General features: G+C 40.9%; 1 protein-coding gene across 5 annotated transcripts in view; it reads right to left on the reverse strand.

The window, feature by feature from the left end:
* The window catches only part of CEP43 (centrosomal protein 43), a 61,259-nt gene extending 51,939 nt beyond the window's left edge, over window positions 1-9,320 (reverse strand). Inside the window, exons 1-4 of one of the 5 annotated variants that reach the window (XM_036768799.1) lie at window positions 8,850-9,062; window positions 7,439-7,492; window positions 5,883-5,937; window positions 5,237-5,325 (exon numbers count right to left, since the gene is read on the reverse strand). In XM_036768799.1, coding sequence (XP_036624694.1) covers window positions 5,237-5,325; window positions 5,883-5,937; window positions 7,439-7,492; window positions 8,850-8,969 — 318 coding nt within the window. In that variant the 5' untranslated portion in view covers window positions 8,970-9,062. Of the gene's footprint in view, window positions 1-5,236; window positions 5,326-5,882; window positions 5,938-7,438; window positions 7,493-8,849 lie in introns of all 5 variants that reach the window. The other 4 variants (XM_036768796.1, XM_036768798.1, XM_036768797.1 and 1 more) reach the window with 4 other exon arrangements.
* Window positions 9,321-12,790: the final 3,470 nt, after the last annotated feature.

Genomic DNA, 12,790 nt, shown 5'->3' on the forward strand with positions numbered 1-12,790 from the left:
GATTTCTTAGAATTGTTTGTACAAGGGTATATATCTCCCTGCTTGCCTTCCTCCCCTTGCCTCTCTTCACTGCTATCTCCGCCCTGGTAGTGAGAGATGCCCAATTCTCGAGACTTGATCAAATAAAGCTTCTGTTTTGTTTTTTTTCCCTGCCTTGAGAAACTGAGACACTTCTGTTTTTATTTTTTACTTGAGTCAGTGGTCTTTTGACCCACACAGTAATGAGAAGAAAAAAAATTAGATCAGCTCATGTACATCAAAGTGATTTGTAAATAATACAAATGTATTTGTCACTACTTAAGTCACCTACTTTCAGACTCTTGTAGCCTAGTTAATAACAGAAATTTCACTTAGATTAAAAATGATATTACCAAAAAAGTCACTAATGGTTTAGTTTGGCATATTTTACATAAACGAGGAACTGATTACAATTTTTTTAAAAGTAATTTCCTTTCAGTATATATGGTAAAAAAAAAAAAAAAAAAAATCCCTTAACCTAACCTAGCCTCGACTATGGGTTTTGAGGGAATTGATGGGATTAGGACAGCAAGTGGTTAATTGTAAGGACTGAGTGAACCACACTGACTCCATCTTGTGACTCAATTTTGGAGCTAGCTTAGTTTCTGTTCAATTATTCTAGTCCAATTTCTGTCCTATGAGAAAACTATATTCCATTGTGGGAATTGGGAGAAAACTCTGTTGCGTTGTCTGAACCTAGCCTTGCATGTCTAAGAAGCTGGATCATCCCTACCCGCTGCTCTAGAGACCTTTAACTAAGGACCTAAGTTATAATGACCAAAAACCCAGTCAGACCCTAAGAGTGAGGAAAGGAGTTTTCTTACAATTATTCATCTCAAAAAACCCATATGGTCTTATCTGAATACAGGCCCTCATACTGATCAATTATCGTTTCCATGTTTCTTTGATTGTTCAGAGATACTTGATAGGAGTGGGACACCTAGTCTTCTGAATTCAGAGCATTGCACCTGTTAACTCTCCCTCTCCTAACTCAAAGTCCCTAATCTTTCCTCCAATTAGAAATCATATTACCTAATGTTGTTTTCTTTCTTTTTAATTAAATGGCCTTATTTGATTGTTTTTAATATATAAAGATCTGCCTCCCCCAGTATTCAGGGTCCATCCCTAAGCTGAGGAAGGGGCCTGATCCTGACTTGTTAGGCAATTGGCATACATTGCTAATTAATCAAATGCTTGGAATATTGAACCTCTGTTTCTTCAGTCATCTCGTCTTTTACCTGCCACAGTTTATAGGTAACTCTTGGTATTTCAGCAGTTAACATTAAGTTTGCAGATGATTAATTTTGTTTTTATAATAATAACTTTCCAATTATTTCCATTTATTCATAACACCCATTTTTGTTATTTGTTTTTACTCCAAACCTGTTTCATCAGTGGTATAAGCAATTCCCAGTATAGAAATATCCTTCAATCAATGAAAATCAGCAACTCACCTATAACCTTAATCTCAGACACTGAAAGGTTGAGCCCTCTTGTCAATCAGTTAGTACAAGCCAGAGACCAAATGTAAACCTAGTTCTTCCCAAGTCTAAGGCTAGCCCTAAAGATCCACCATGCCTCAATGCCTCTCTGAGGGAACGAAAGAAAAGATGTATAAATGTGAACTAAGGCCATATAAAAACAGTCTCTTACAGGCTACTCATTGATGAGACTATCTTAAAGGATTTTTCTTTTTTGCTATCCAAGTAAATAAATCCCTAGGTATGGGCAAATTGGCTCAAGAACCACTTTATATCAAATAACATTTTATGATCAAGTGTTGTAAAAATTTAGTATCAATAGAGTATACAAGAACCATGTGCCATCCTGTAAAAAGAATGGTATGAGTTAGAAGCAAATTTTAAGAGCATCTGGCATTCTTAATCTGGAGTCCACAGATCCCCAACTTTAAGGGATCTGTGAAACTAGATGGGAGAAAAAAGTGTAACTTTATTTTCACTAACCTCTAACTGAAATTTAGCATTTGCTTCAATTATGAATGTAGACAGCAAGCATTATTCTAAGGCTTTCCACACTACCAAAGGGATTCGTGACCCCCAAAAAAGTTAAGAACTCCCAATCTAGATGAAGATGAACCCTTTCGTTTTACAAATGAAGAATTAAAAGCCTAATGAGGGTAAGATAACTAATTCAAAGTTACATGCAGTGGCAGAGTTCAATATTACTGTCATAGCAAATCTCATAAATATTAACTAAATATTGATTTTTAATTTATGGAGACAGCTAATTTGAAAGGGTTCAAGGAAATGAAGACAAAGGTTAGGACCTAAGATCAAAAAATAAAATAAAATAAAAACTAAAGGAACTAAAGAGCTGATATTGTTAAGTGAATCAGTAGGAGTATCAAACAGAAGTATCAGAGTATCAAACGGAAGACAACAATTTACTGAGTGAATCTGTTTGAAGATGGTAACTTCAAAGTCTCTTTCAGTTCTGTGGTTTTATTATTAACAATTTAATCTATTACCAAATAACCAGAAATCCTATATGGGTGGCCACCTCTCCTAAAATCTTCCTCTGACTGATGCCCCATCAACGGCAGGTAGGTGAACTGGATTCTTGAAGACAATGCCAATAGAACACAATCTCTGATATATTCTATCAAGTTGAAAAGATTTCAAATAAAGATCCAGTAACAGCTTATATTAATAAGACTAATCTAGAGAAGTTTAAAGATATTGATCACCAAAAATTTAACTGCCAGATGATAATTTTCTTTCCTACCAGAATCATAAAGCCTAAGTCCATCTAAGGCATAGAGAAGTTGCCATCTCCCTTCAGCAGACAGACAACCCATACCAATGAAATAAAGAGCTTTAAAGTTAAGAATACTGTGAACCACAAGAAATAAAAAATCAATGAAGTGACAACTAGGAAAACAGTGAAATGTATTTTTCCTATTTTTATTTTTCTCCCTTAAAAACAAAAGAAAAACCTCCCTCAATTGCTCCAATCTAGTCTAAAATCAGAAGGCCACCATGGAGTAAACTTCTTTCAGTATTTTAGGTCATATGCTACCATTAACTGACCTCTGTAACTATATATATTTTAGTTTCGCCAGGTCTTAATCTAAACATACCAAAACCTACCGCTTAATATGCTATGTTTTTGTAACTGAACAAAAAAGTTTCACCTCTCAGTACTTGCTGAAACTAAGCTGGAAATAGACGTGGGGATATCTACACTGCTCTAGGCTCAGTACATTTGTGGCAGCAGAAGTAGCCTCAATAAAAACAAAATCTGCAGAAAATCCAAAAACAAAGCAAGAAAAATTCAACTTCCTTTTCTGTCCTCAATTATTACATAAAAGTCAATAGCTGCAAGTTTTCATGCATTTGGTAACTTGACATGCCCATAAATTAGTTTTCTATTAATGATTTCATGATGGGTTACAGCTAATAAAAATGAAATTAAAGGAAATTCATGTTTAAACCCATGAAATCAACAAACTATCTTACCTCTAACCAAAAAAATAAACATATACAGAAACCAAAAATAACAAATTTCAGCATTACTTTACATGCTGTTGAAGCACCCAGTGAAAGGTACAGGATCCAAATATAGCTGGCCTGAAGGATGCTCTGGAAAGAAGTTAAGTTTGTCTTGCATGAAAGTAAAATCTTTATCTCAGTGCCTCCATTTGACCCCTAAACAAGAGACAGCTGCTCTGAAACCTCTGGCCATTGCCTTCCGTTCTTTTTAGACTTCTTTCCAAGCCCTTTCCCCCCTCATTCTTTCATCCTCCCCGACTTGCCACCGCATAGCTTCTAAAAAGATGTTTTCTGTTCAGTGCTTCCATTTCCTCTCCATTCACTTGCTCCTCAATGCCCCACACCGATTTCTGTCCATACTGTTTAGAATGAGTTCCTATGACTGCTAAGTGCAAACTCACCTACCCCACCATATCAAGCTGGCCCCAGCTGAGACCAGGTTTCATATCCCCGTGACCATCTACCCAATATCTTGTCATTTGCTATACTACTGCCTTGGCTCTCCCTGAAGATCTTCAGAAACCATATGGGCTGCCACCACCGCCACCTTTCTACCTCTTGCTTTACCAACTATCAATTTCATCATTTATCAACTCAATACTACTACTTCTGAAAAGGATGTTAACTATCCTGTGGATCAACTCACCATTTCTGTGACTCTCTCAGATAAAATCTCTCCTCCTTGGCTATCATCCCCCCCATCGGAATTGTCTCTCCCTATTAGAATGTAAACTCCCTGTTAGAATGTAAGGGTAAGGACTGTCTCACTTAGCACTGTGCCAATACATAGTAAATGCTTAATAAGTGTTTTTTTTTCATTCATTCTTTGCATACTACTCAACTAAAATGTCTTTCACAAAGGACTTCATGACCTCTGCAATCTAGCCCCAAGCTATCTTGCTTGCTTTACGTACCATTCGTTAATTGCCTAATATGTGCAAAGTAATGAAGAAAAGAGCTGTGCTTTCATGAAACTTACATTCGTGGGGAGTTAAGGAATGGGGCAGAGTACATTATGTGCCTCCTCTTTTGAGAATGCACTATGGGGACTGGCTTCAGGATTTATTATTTCCTGTGCGAGGCAATTAAATTGTTAAACTAACTACCCTAACTTCTAAAACAAGCTGAATTTTCTTGGAGCTAAAAGTTCCCTTAAGAAATCTATATTTTAATTATGGGATACTCAATAAATATACGAAGCCAACATAAAGAAAGATTAATGCTTGTGTCTATAATCTAGAAAGATTAAAATATAGCCAAACAGCAGATCCAAAGTCCCCAATTCTTTAAGCATGTACAAATGAAGCACTCATTTACAAAAGGGGACCCTCACATAATAACCACAATAAAACAAAGAGTTTCTCTTCACAAAAAAAGTTGAGGGCATCTGGTTTAGGGCATCAGTTTATTTCTTGTAGCCACAATAAGAAGGAATAGCGCCATTTTTTCTTGGCAGTCCACTTTCTTGGCTCTTATTAGATGATTTGGCCCTACAGAAAACAGTCTTTCTGGACAGTTGCTCACTTCTGGGAAACAGGTACACAGCCATCTTGGAAACAAGGCCATTCAGGTTGCCTCTTGAGTTGCATGAATAATTCATGATGAGGATAAATATACATATAAGCAGGATTTAACTATATTTAGTTAACTTCATATCCTAAGTCACAAAAAGACACAAGATGAGATGGTCAAATTCACATTCTTACCGTGCTAGTCTCAGGTTGAAAGACTGCCAAGGTGAAGTCGAGATTGAAAAACTGAAGGAATTCTGCAACAAGACTTGCCACTAAACGACCTGCAATAGTAAGTGGAAAAAGACACATACTTGTTAACTTAAACATTTAGTATTTTGAAAAACTTTTTTCCTGTATTTTGTGAAATAGTACCATACTATAGGAGAATAAAGTTTCTGTATTTTTTAAAACACAGCTTGTAGGAAAAATTCTGAAAAGATTTCCCTGTAACATACATAAATCTAAAATGTGAAAAACAGAAGATATTCTCTCCAGGAATGAGTCACTAAGAAACTACAATTAACTTTGAATTACATTAAAATTACCCACACAGGATTTTCCATCCTTAAGTCAGAGTAACTCTATTTCTCTGTCAAGTTTCCTTGTCCCGGAAAGTATGGCTAGTGCTAATCTAGAAGATACTGTCTATAATACTCCATTATCAGACAAAATTAGTAGATGCTTGATTCTATGATGAAGTTCTTACATTATCTTTAAAGAGGGAAAGAAAATAATTTTATGCAACAATATCAAATGGAATTCTTGATTTCTCCCAAGTTTCAATCTGAAGATTTAGATTAAGCAAACAAAAACCAAAGGTAGGTAAAAAGATGCTTACCATCTTTAGTATTTAAAAACTTTTTCAGGCTTTCATTCACTAAAGGTGTTTTGTTCTGTTAAAAATGAAAAAAAGTGTAAAAGTTTAAAATATAGTACTAAAAACTTTTCTATTTTAAAACCTGTAAACTTTTACTTCTATGCTATGATCACAAAGTAGTACACTGCCATTTTTAACATTACACTTTAGACTTTATCAAAAGAAGAATTCTATTACTAGCCCTCAAAACCGCATCTTATGCATCAAAAGTTTCTCTGCATCATTAATTTACAGACTTTCATAAAGCTATGTTTTGTTTTTTAAAGTAAAAATAAATTAAAATTCATTGAAAAAATTAGGTATTTGAAAATATTTAACGGTTTTGGGATGTTTTGTGATTTGTTGAAACTAAATTAGGAAATTTATTTTATTATAAACACAGCCTTTTACAGTACTATTTTTCAAATACTCTCTCAGAAATTTGAGACTTTTATGCTAGTTATCCAACCTTAAAGTTCACTATTCTGAGGAAACTTAACAGAAAATAAATTTGTTTCAGCTTTAACAATTATATCATTTAAAGCAAGACTCTTAACCTGGGGTCTGTGAACTTTTAAAAATATTTTGATAGTTGTATCTCAATAAAATTGGTTTCCTTTGTAATTCTATGTATTTTATTTGTGCATTAAAAAAATTATTCTAAGAAGGTATCAAAAAGTTCACAGGCTTCATCAGACTACCAAAGGGTTTCGTGACAGAAAAAAAAGGTTAAGACCCCATGATTTAAGGCAATACATTTTTTAAATAGTCACTGGTCCTAAAGAATAAAACCAATACTTAATAATTGCCATGAAAAACACACATTACCATTTATTTCCTGTAGAAGTAACTTTAGCTTTAGGAACAGATTTGGAACCATTAAAAAAAAAAAAACTGGTCCTAGGCAATGCCATCATTATTTAGATCTGATAGAACAGTTCAAGAAATATTACTGTGATCATGTGGCTTCACATAATACTACCAACCGGCCATTTATTAAGTTGCCTACTATGTGGCAAGACTGTGTTAAGTGGAGGTAACCAGGTAGAGGAAATAGCTTGTGCGAAGGCATATGGGCATCAGCGCTCAGACATCATTCTCTTGTTAGGCTATCATTTCAGATTTTCTATGCTGAGATCAACTTACGCTGAAATCAAACATAATATTAAATGAAAATCTTTACTTCTTAATTTTCCCTATCTACTGCATGCTGGCACTGCAACAAGTGCTTACAGAGAGCTACGTGCATTCATCCCCATTTTATAGTGTCTTTGGTTTGAAGGATTTGAATTCAGATCTGACTCTAGGACCAGTGTTATCCAATCTAAATGCCTCTACCTTGTTGACCCAAAAGTATTGCAATATCCCTCAAAAAGAATGTTAGCTTTTCCCCCTATAATATATATTTACTGAGTAATTGTTCAAAAACTACTTTGGCTACATCCCAGTATAAACAAGAGGAAAAAAAATGAGTTTTTTCTTAAATAGTTGAATATTAAAAAAGGTACAATAAAGATTAAATAATTCTATTTGCATACCTCTATTTTTTCTTGTTCTTCAAGTGCTAAAAATACAGCTGCCCGTAGTTCAGCCTAGAATATTTAAAAAAGGGAAGGTGGAATTCAAAAAAAATTTTTTTCTGACAATCTAAGATGTCGACATACTCCTCAAACAGAATTTTTAAAATATACCAGTTAGATGATTTGGTCTAAATACCTGTGCTATGTAGGTATCACTTTACTGAGCACTTTCCTTCCAAAATAGAAAAGAATGAATGTTCAAAGGGAAAGTGCATATAACAAGATAGAAATTTGTAATAAAACCACCTAGGATCTCGTCCCAGCTCTGCCACTACAGCATACATACAGCTACATAAGCTTGTTCAAGTCACATTAACCGTTTTAGGACTCAACTAACAAACTGAAGAATGGGGCTGGACTGTAAGATCTGTTCAAGATGTAACACTATAAAACCTTCACCATACACAGAGGTTCACGTCAAAGCTCTTTCTTAGAGCCGCCCCCTCCCAAGTTTGTTTTTGACTACTGTAAGGGGACACAAATGCTAGCCAATGCTGGATGACCACCAATGCTTTCTGTCCCTGCTAGAGCCACAGCCACGTTCGGGGCGGGGGTGGGGGGGGGGGGGTAATTAACTTTTGCTACTGCAGGTGATATTCCTGCGGTACCTCCTGACCTAAGGGTGAGTCCATCCAACTGGACAACAAACCAACAGCTGTTTCCCCTTTTCTTCTTTAAACTACACAGATGACTGCTCAGGTTCCTTCCAACTGTAAATCCCAGGATGCGATTATCCCCTGTTATTAATTAGGCATTTCCTATAAACTTCACAACGACTCTTGCAAACGCAAGAGTTCCGTCCCTTTGGAGGAGGGAGAGTGCACCATTCCCCCACTACCTCCCAGTCTATTAGACAAGCTCAAAACGATCAGGTTTAAAACAACCGGCAAAACGGAGGAGGAGGCGTGGGCCCTTAACTGCTTCTAAGGCTCGCGGTCCTCTCACCCGGGAGAGTGGAATCACCTGCCGAAGCCAAGCTTCCCAGGCCCCCCTCCCCCAGCAGCCCCACGGGGAGAGGAGGGAGCGGGGCTGGATCCAGCCTTCTAACTAGGGGTGACCCCGGCGCCCGCTGCTCCCCAAAGCGAGGAAGGGGGCGGAGAGGGGGGAGGGTCCGCAGGAGCAGCGAGCGAGGACTGAAGACCAAGAGCGCGGGTGGAAGAGCCTCCATTATGAGCTCAGGCCGCGGGACCCGGTGACCCCTCCCCCCCAGCCCCACTCCTCCCGGCTCGACGGCGGCCTCGGCCCGCGGTTCCCTCCTCTACTGGGCCCCAGCCCCCCAGGGATCCCGGGAGCCGGGCTCCGGCTCGGGGGCCGCGCTAACTCGGGCGTCCAGGCCCCGGCGAGACCGCCCTCGCCCCAGCCGCCTCACCTTAATCCTATTGAGGACTCCGCTGTTCTCCAGCGTCTGCACCAGCAGGTCTCTCAGCTCCGTGTCCTCCTCCGCCGCCGCCGCCACCACCGCCGCCGCGGCCGCCGTCGCAGCAGCCATTTTGCTTCTCCAAGACAACCGCCCAAACTGCGCTAACGGCCCAACGGCCGCCGCAGATTCGACAGGGGGCGGTGGGAGGGGAGACGCCGGGCGGACTTCGGCCCCGCCCCCGAGGTGCCGCGACGCGCCTCTCTCGCTGTCGCTCACGTCGCCCGGTGACCCAAAGTGGGGCGGGGCGGGGGCCCGTGTTTCCGGAGGCGGCGGTTCTCCAGGCCGGGTATCGGTGCAGAATGTGCGGACCGGAATTAGACCTACCCCATCACTCCCAGTAAGTGGAGGCGGGAGGTTTAAAGAAGGTGGCGGGAGGGGCCGGAGGAGGCGGCCAACCGCTCGCAGCGCATCGCGCAGGCGCAAGCCAGGAGGCGCTGAATGGTCCCGGGACCCGCTGACACGAGGAAAAGAACACCTGCCGGCAGCCTCGAAGTCTCCCAGCCCTGCTCTCTGCCCGTGCTCCCCTGCTCCTTGTAGTGCGCATGCGTTATTTTGATTTGCAGGTGTTCAGTTTCATGCTGTCTCTTCCTGTCTCCCGTAAAGATTCTAAGTTCACTTTCAAGCTTTCGTTTTTCGCGTTTTTGTTTTTTGCTTTAGTTTAGTAATGAACAACGTGCCTTAAATGGCATATCACCTTATTTAAGTTATTTGATAAATGAATTCTGGAAAAGTTGGACCAAAACTTTATTTTCTAGTTAATATATTTGTAAAGGAATATTTGTTATTTCACTAGTTTTTTTCCTTTAAAATGTTTTCTTAAGGCCTCGTGATCTCTATTTTTCAGGTGAGGTTTTGAAAGAATAGAAAAATTAATAGCTTGCTAGAAACTTCCCACAAAAACACAAGTTGCAGAAGTCTCGACTGCCGCTTAGCTACCAAATGTTAGAATAATAGGATTTTAGGATTGTAAAGTTAGAAGGGACTTATAAATTATCTAGTCCAACCTTCTCATTTTAACCACCTTAGGATTTAGAGCTCTAAAGAATCTTAGGGATAGTTTCAGACTTTTTGGTGTCAGGACCCCTTTGCACTATTAAAAACTATTAAATTGTATTCATTTTAATAATATAATTTTAGTTAGGCATAAGTACAATAAAGATGTGTATTATATATAAAATATACATAAGTTTAAAAATTATATCTAATATATACTATATTAGATATAATTTAGTAAGTTGTGTACAATAGATAACAAATTATATAAAAAATTTAAATACACATGATTTATAAAATTATATAAAATCATGAATCATATATAACAAAACTAACTTATGCAAGATTTCTATAGTTACATATAATACATTTTAATGTACAGTCACAAAGTTATATATAGTGTGTATATATGTAAACTTATATTGTGTAAATATAGTATACCTATAACATACAGAAAAATTATGCTTGTAATATGTAATTGTATAAATTATGATTCTTTAAATTATAAAGAGAGTTTGTTTACCTGGATTCCCTTTTTTTGGTGGGGGCAGCTAGGTGTGGAAGTGGAAGACTCCCCTTTGTGAGTTCAAATGCGGCCTCAGACACATACTAGCTGTGTGAACCTGGGCAAGTCACTTAACCCAGTTTGCTTTGGTTTTCACATCTGTAAAAAATGGTCTGAAAAAGGAAATGGCAAACCACCTTATCATCTCTGCCAAGAAAACCCCAAATGGGGTCACCAAGAGTCAGACACGACTGAATAACAAAATCTCTGTATCACAGTAGAAATAAAAAATGTCTTCATATCATTATTAAAATAGTTTTGACATCATGGACCTCCTGAAAGGGTCTGGGGATATGAGAATGTCTAACCTACTCTAACCCTCACCCCTCATGTAACAAATGAGGAAAATAAAACATAACTGAACTGCCCAAGGCCAAGCACGTTGTATAGGGGAGAGCCACATCCTCAGCTTCCAAATCCAGTGTCCTTTCAGCTATACCAGGCTACGTTTTGGATTTATTATAAATTACTATTTTATAATGTAATACATAATTTACAATAGTGGTGTTTATTGTAAATTATATTATTAGAGCTTCTTCCAAAGTACTGTCTTTGCCTGTTAGAGCTTCAGTTAGCTGAGATTGCCTCTTCTCCGGCCCCACCCCACCCCCATTTCAACAGATAAGGAAACCCGGGCCTGCCCCGAGGACACATTTGCCCGTTTAACCGTAATAGAACTGATGGGTTGTGGAGACAGAGCTCGGTCTACAGACTAGTGAGAACAGAGAATAGTGGCTTTAGTTGTACTACTCTAAAGAACCCACGTTTCTCTAACACCCAAACATTGTCTATAAAGCCTTCTTCACCGGTGCCACGTGAAGTAGAGAATGAGTGCGGTCATCCTGGATTTATAGATGAAGGGGTCGGGGAGCAGGAATCTGCTTGGGCCCCTGCCCCGAGCCTTTCCCTATGCTCATGTAGCCACACAGGTGCTAATGTGATTTCCCTAAAAGCACAGGTTTTACCTCGTTACCCCTCCCCCTCAATAAACTGCAGCGGCTCCCTAGGACCTCCAGGCCTTGGCCCCTTCCTATCTTTCTAGGTTTCATTTCGTCTTGATTTGAACGCTGGACTTCTCTCCCTGGTCCACCCGCCGCCACGCAGTGCTTGTTGTTTCTCACACGTATAGCGCCATCTCCAATCTCCATTTGTTTGTACCGGCCGTCCCCCCTGCCTGGAATGGCATCCCTTCTCAATCTCTGAGCACCCTAAGCTTCCTTTAATGTCACCTCTTCCTGCAGACGGCCTGCCCTGGACTCCCCCTTCCTCCCCCAGGTGCTGGTGCCTTTTCCTCTTAAGGCCTGTGTTTGGGGAGACCTGCGTTCAAAGGGGGCCTCGTACATTTACTAACTGTGTGACCCTGGGCAAGTCGCATGACTTGTTTGCCTCGGTTTCCTTATCTGTAAAATGGGCATCATAAAGGCGCCCATCTCCCAGGCTCGTTTTAAGACTCCAATGAGAAACAGTTCGTCTTTCCCTCCTCTTCCCTTCCCTTCCCCTCCCCAAAAAAGGCCTGCGCCTGCCCCCGGGGCCGAGGTTCGGTGGTCGAGCCCCAAGATGAGGGGCGCAGAGAGAGCGAACGCTTCGCGCCAGCGCCCGGAGGAGCCCTCCTCCTTTACCGGACCGCTCCCGGGTCCCGCCGGCGCCCCAGATCCTTGCCCCGCCTTTCCCTGGGTCTCTATGTCCCTCTAGCCTAGAGCTCCTCCCACTTCCGGTCGGGCGGTGAGAGGCCACCCGGTCCCCACCGTCTACACTGAGAGGTCTTCCTAACCGTATAGCGTGACAGCGCGGGGGGGACCATAACAGAGGGAGCAAGACGAGCGTCCCCGCGAAGACTAGGCTGGGCCGGGGTCTGCAGAAACAGATCGCAAAGCCCTCTGTGGGCGCGTCGTGACAAACAAGCCCGAGCCCCCGGACCGAAGTCACCGGGCTGGAGAAGCCCCGGCTTCGGACGCCCAGAGGCAGGAAGGATGTTTATTTAACCAAAGATCAACGCCTGAGCGGGCTGCAGGAAGCCCCTCGTGACCCCCCTCAAGGCTCGGGAGCTAGGCTGAGAGCGGCGTTGGGCGGCCAAGGAACAGGAGGAAGAAATCGCGGGGGTTACGAGTTCCTGGCGACAGAATCCTAAACTTCTCGCTGAACTCGGGCAGGATGAGAATGCCGAGACAGACGAATGAACGCCTTCCGAGAAGAAAACAGAAGAGCTTTCAGAGCAGCTACAACAGAGAGTGAGAAGAAAAGGGCTCACGAACTTGGCCCTGACGCTGCTACGCTGACTTCCTCGAGTCCCGGACTTGACCGACTGTGAAGAGAGGCACGTGGAGCAGACACA

This window comes from Trichosurus vulpecula, chromosome 7 (genome assembly GCF_011100635.1).
Source record: "Trichosurus vulpecula isolate mTriVul1 chromosome 7, mTriVul1.pri, whole genome shotgun sequence".
Lineage (NCBI taxonomy): Eukaryota > Metazoa > Chordata > Mammalia > Diprotodontia > Phalangeridae > Trichosurus > Trichosurus vulpecula.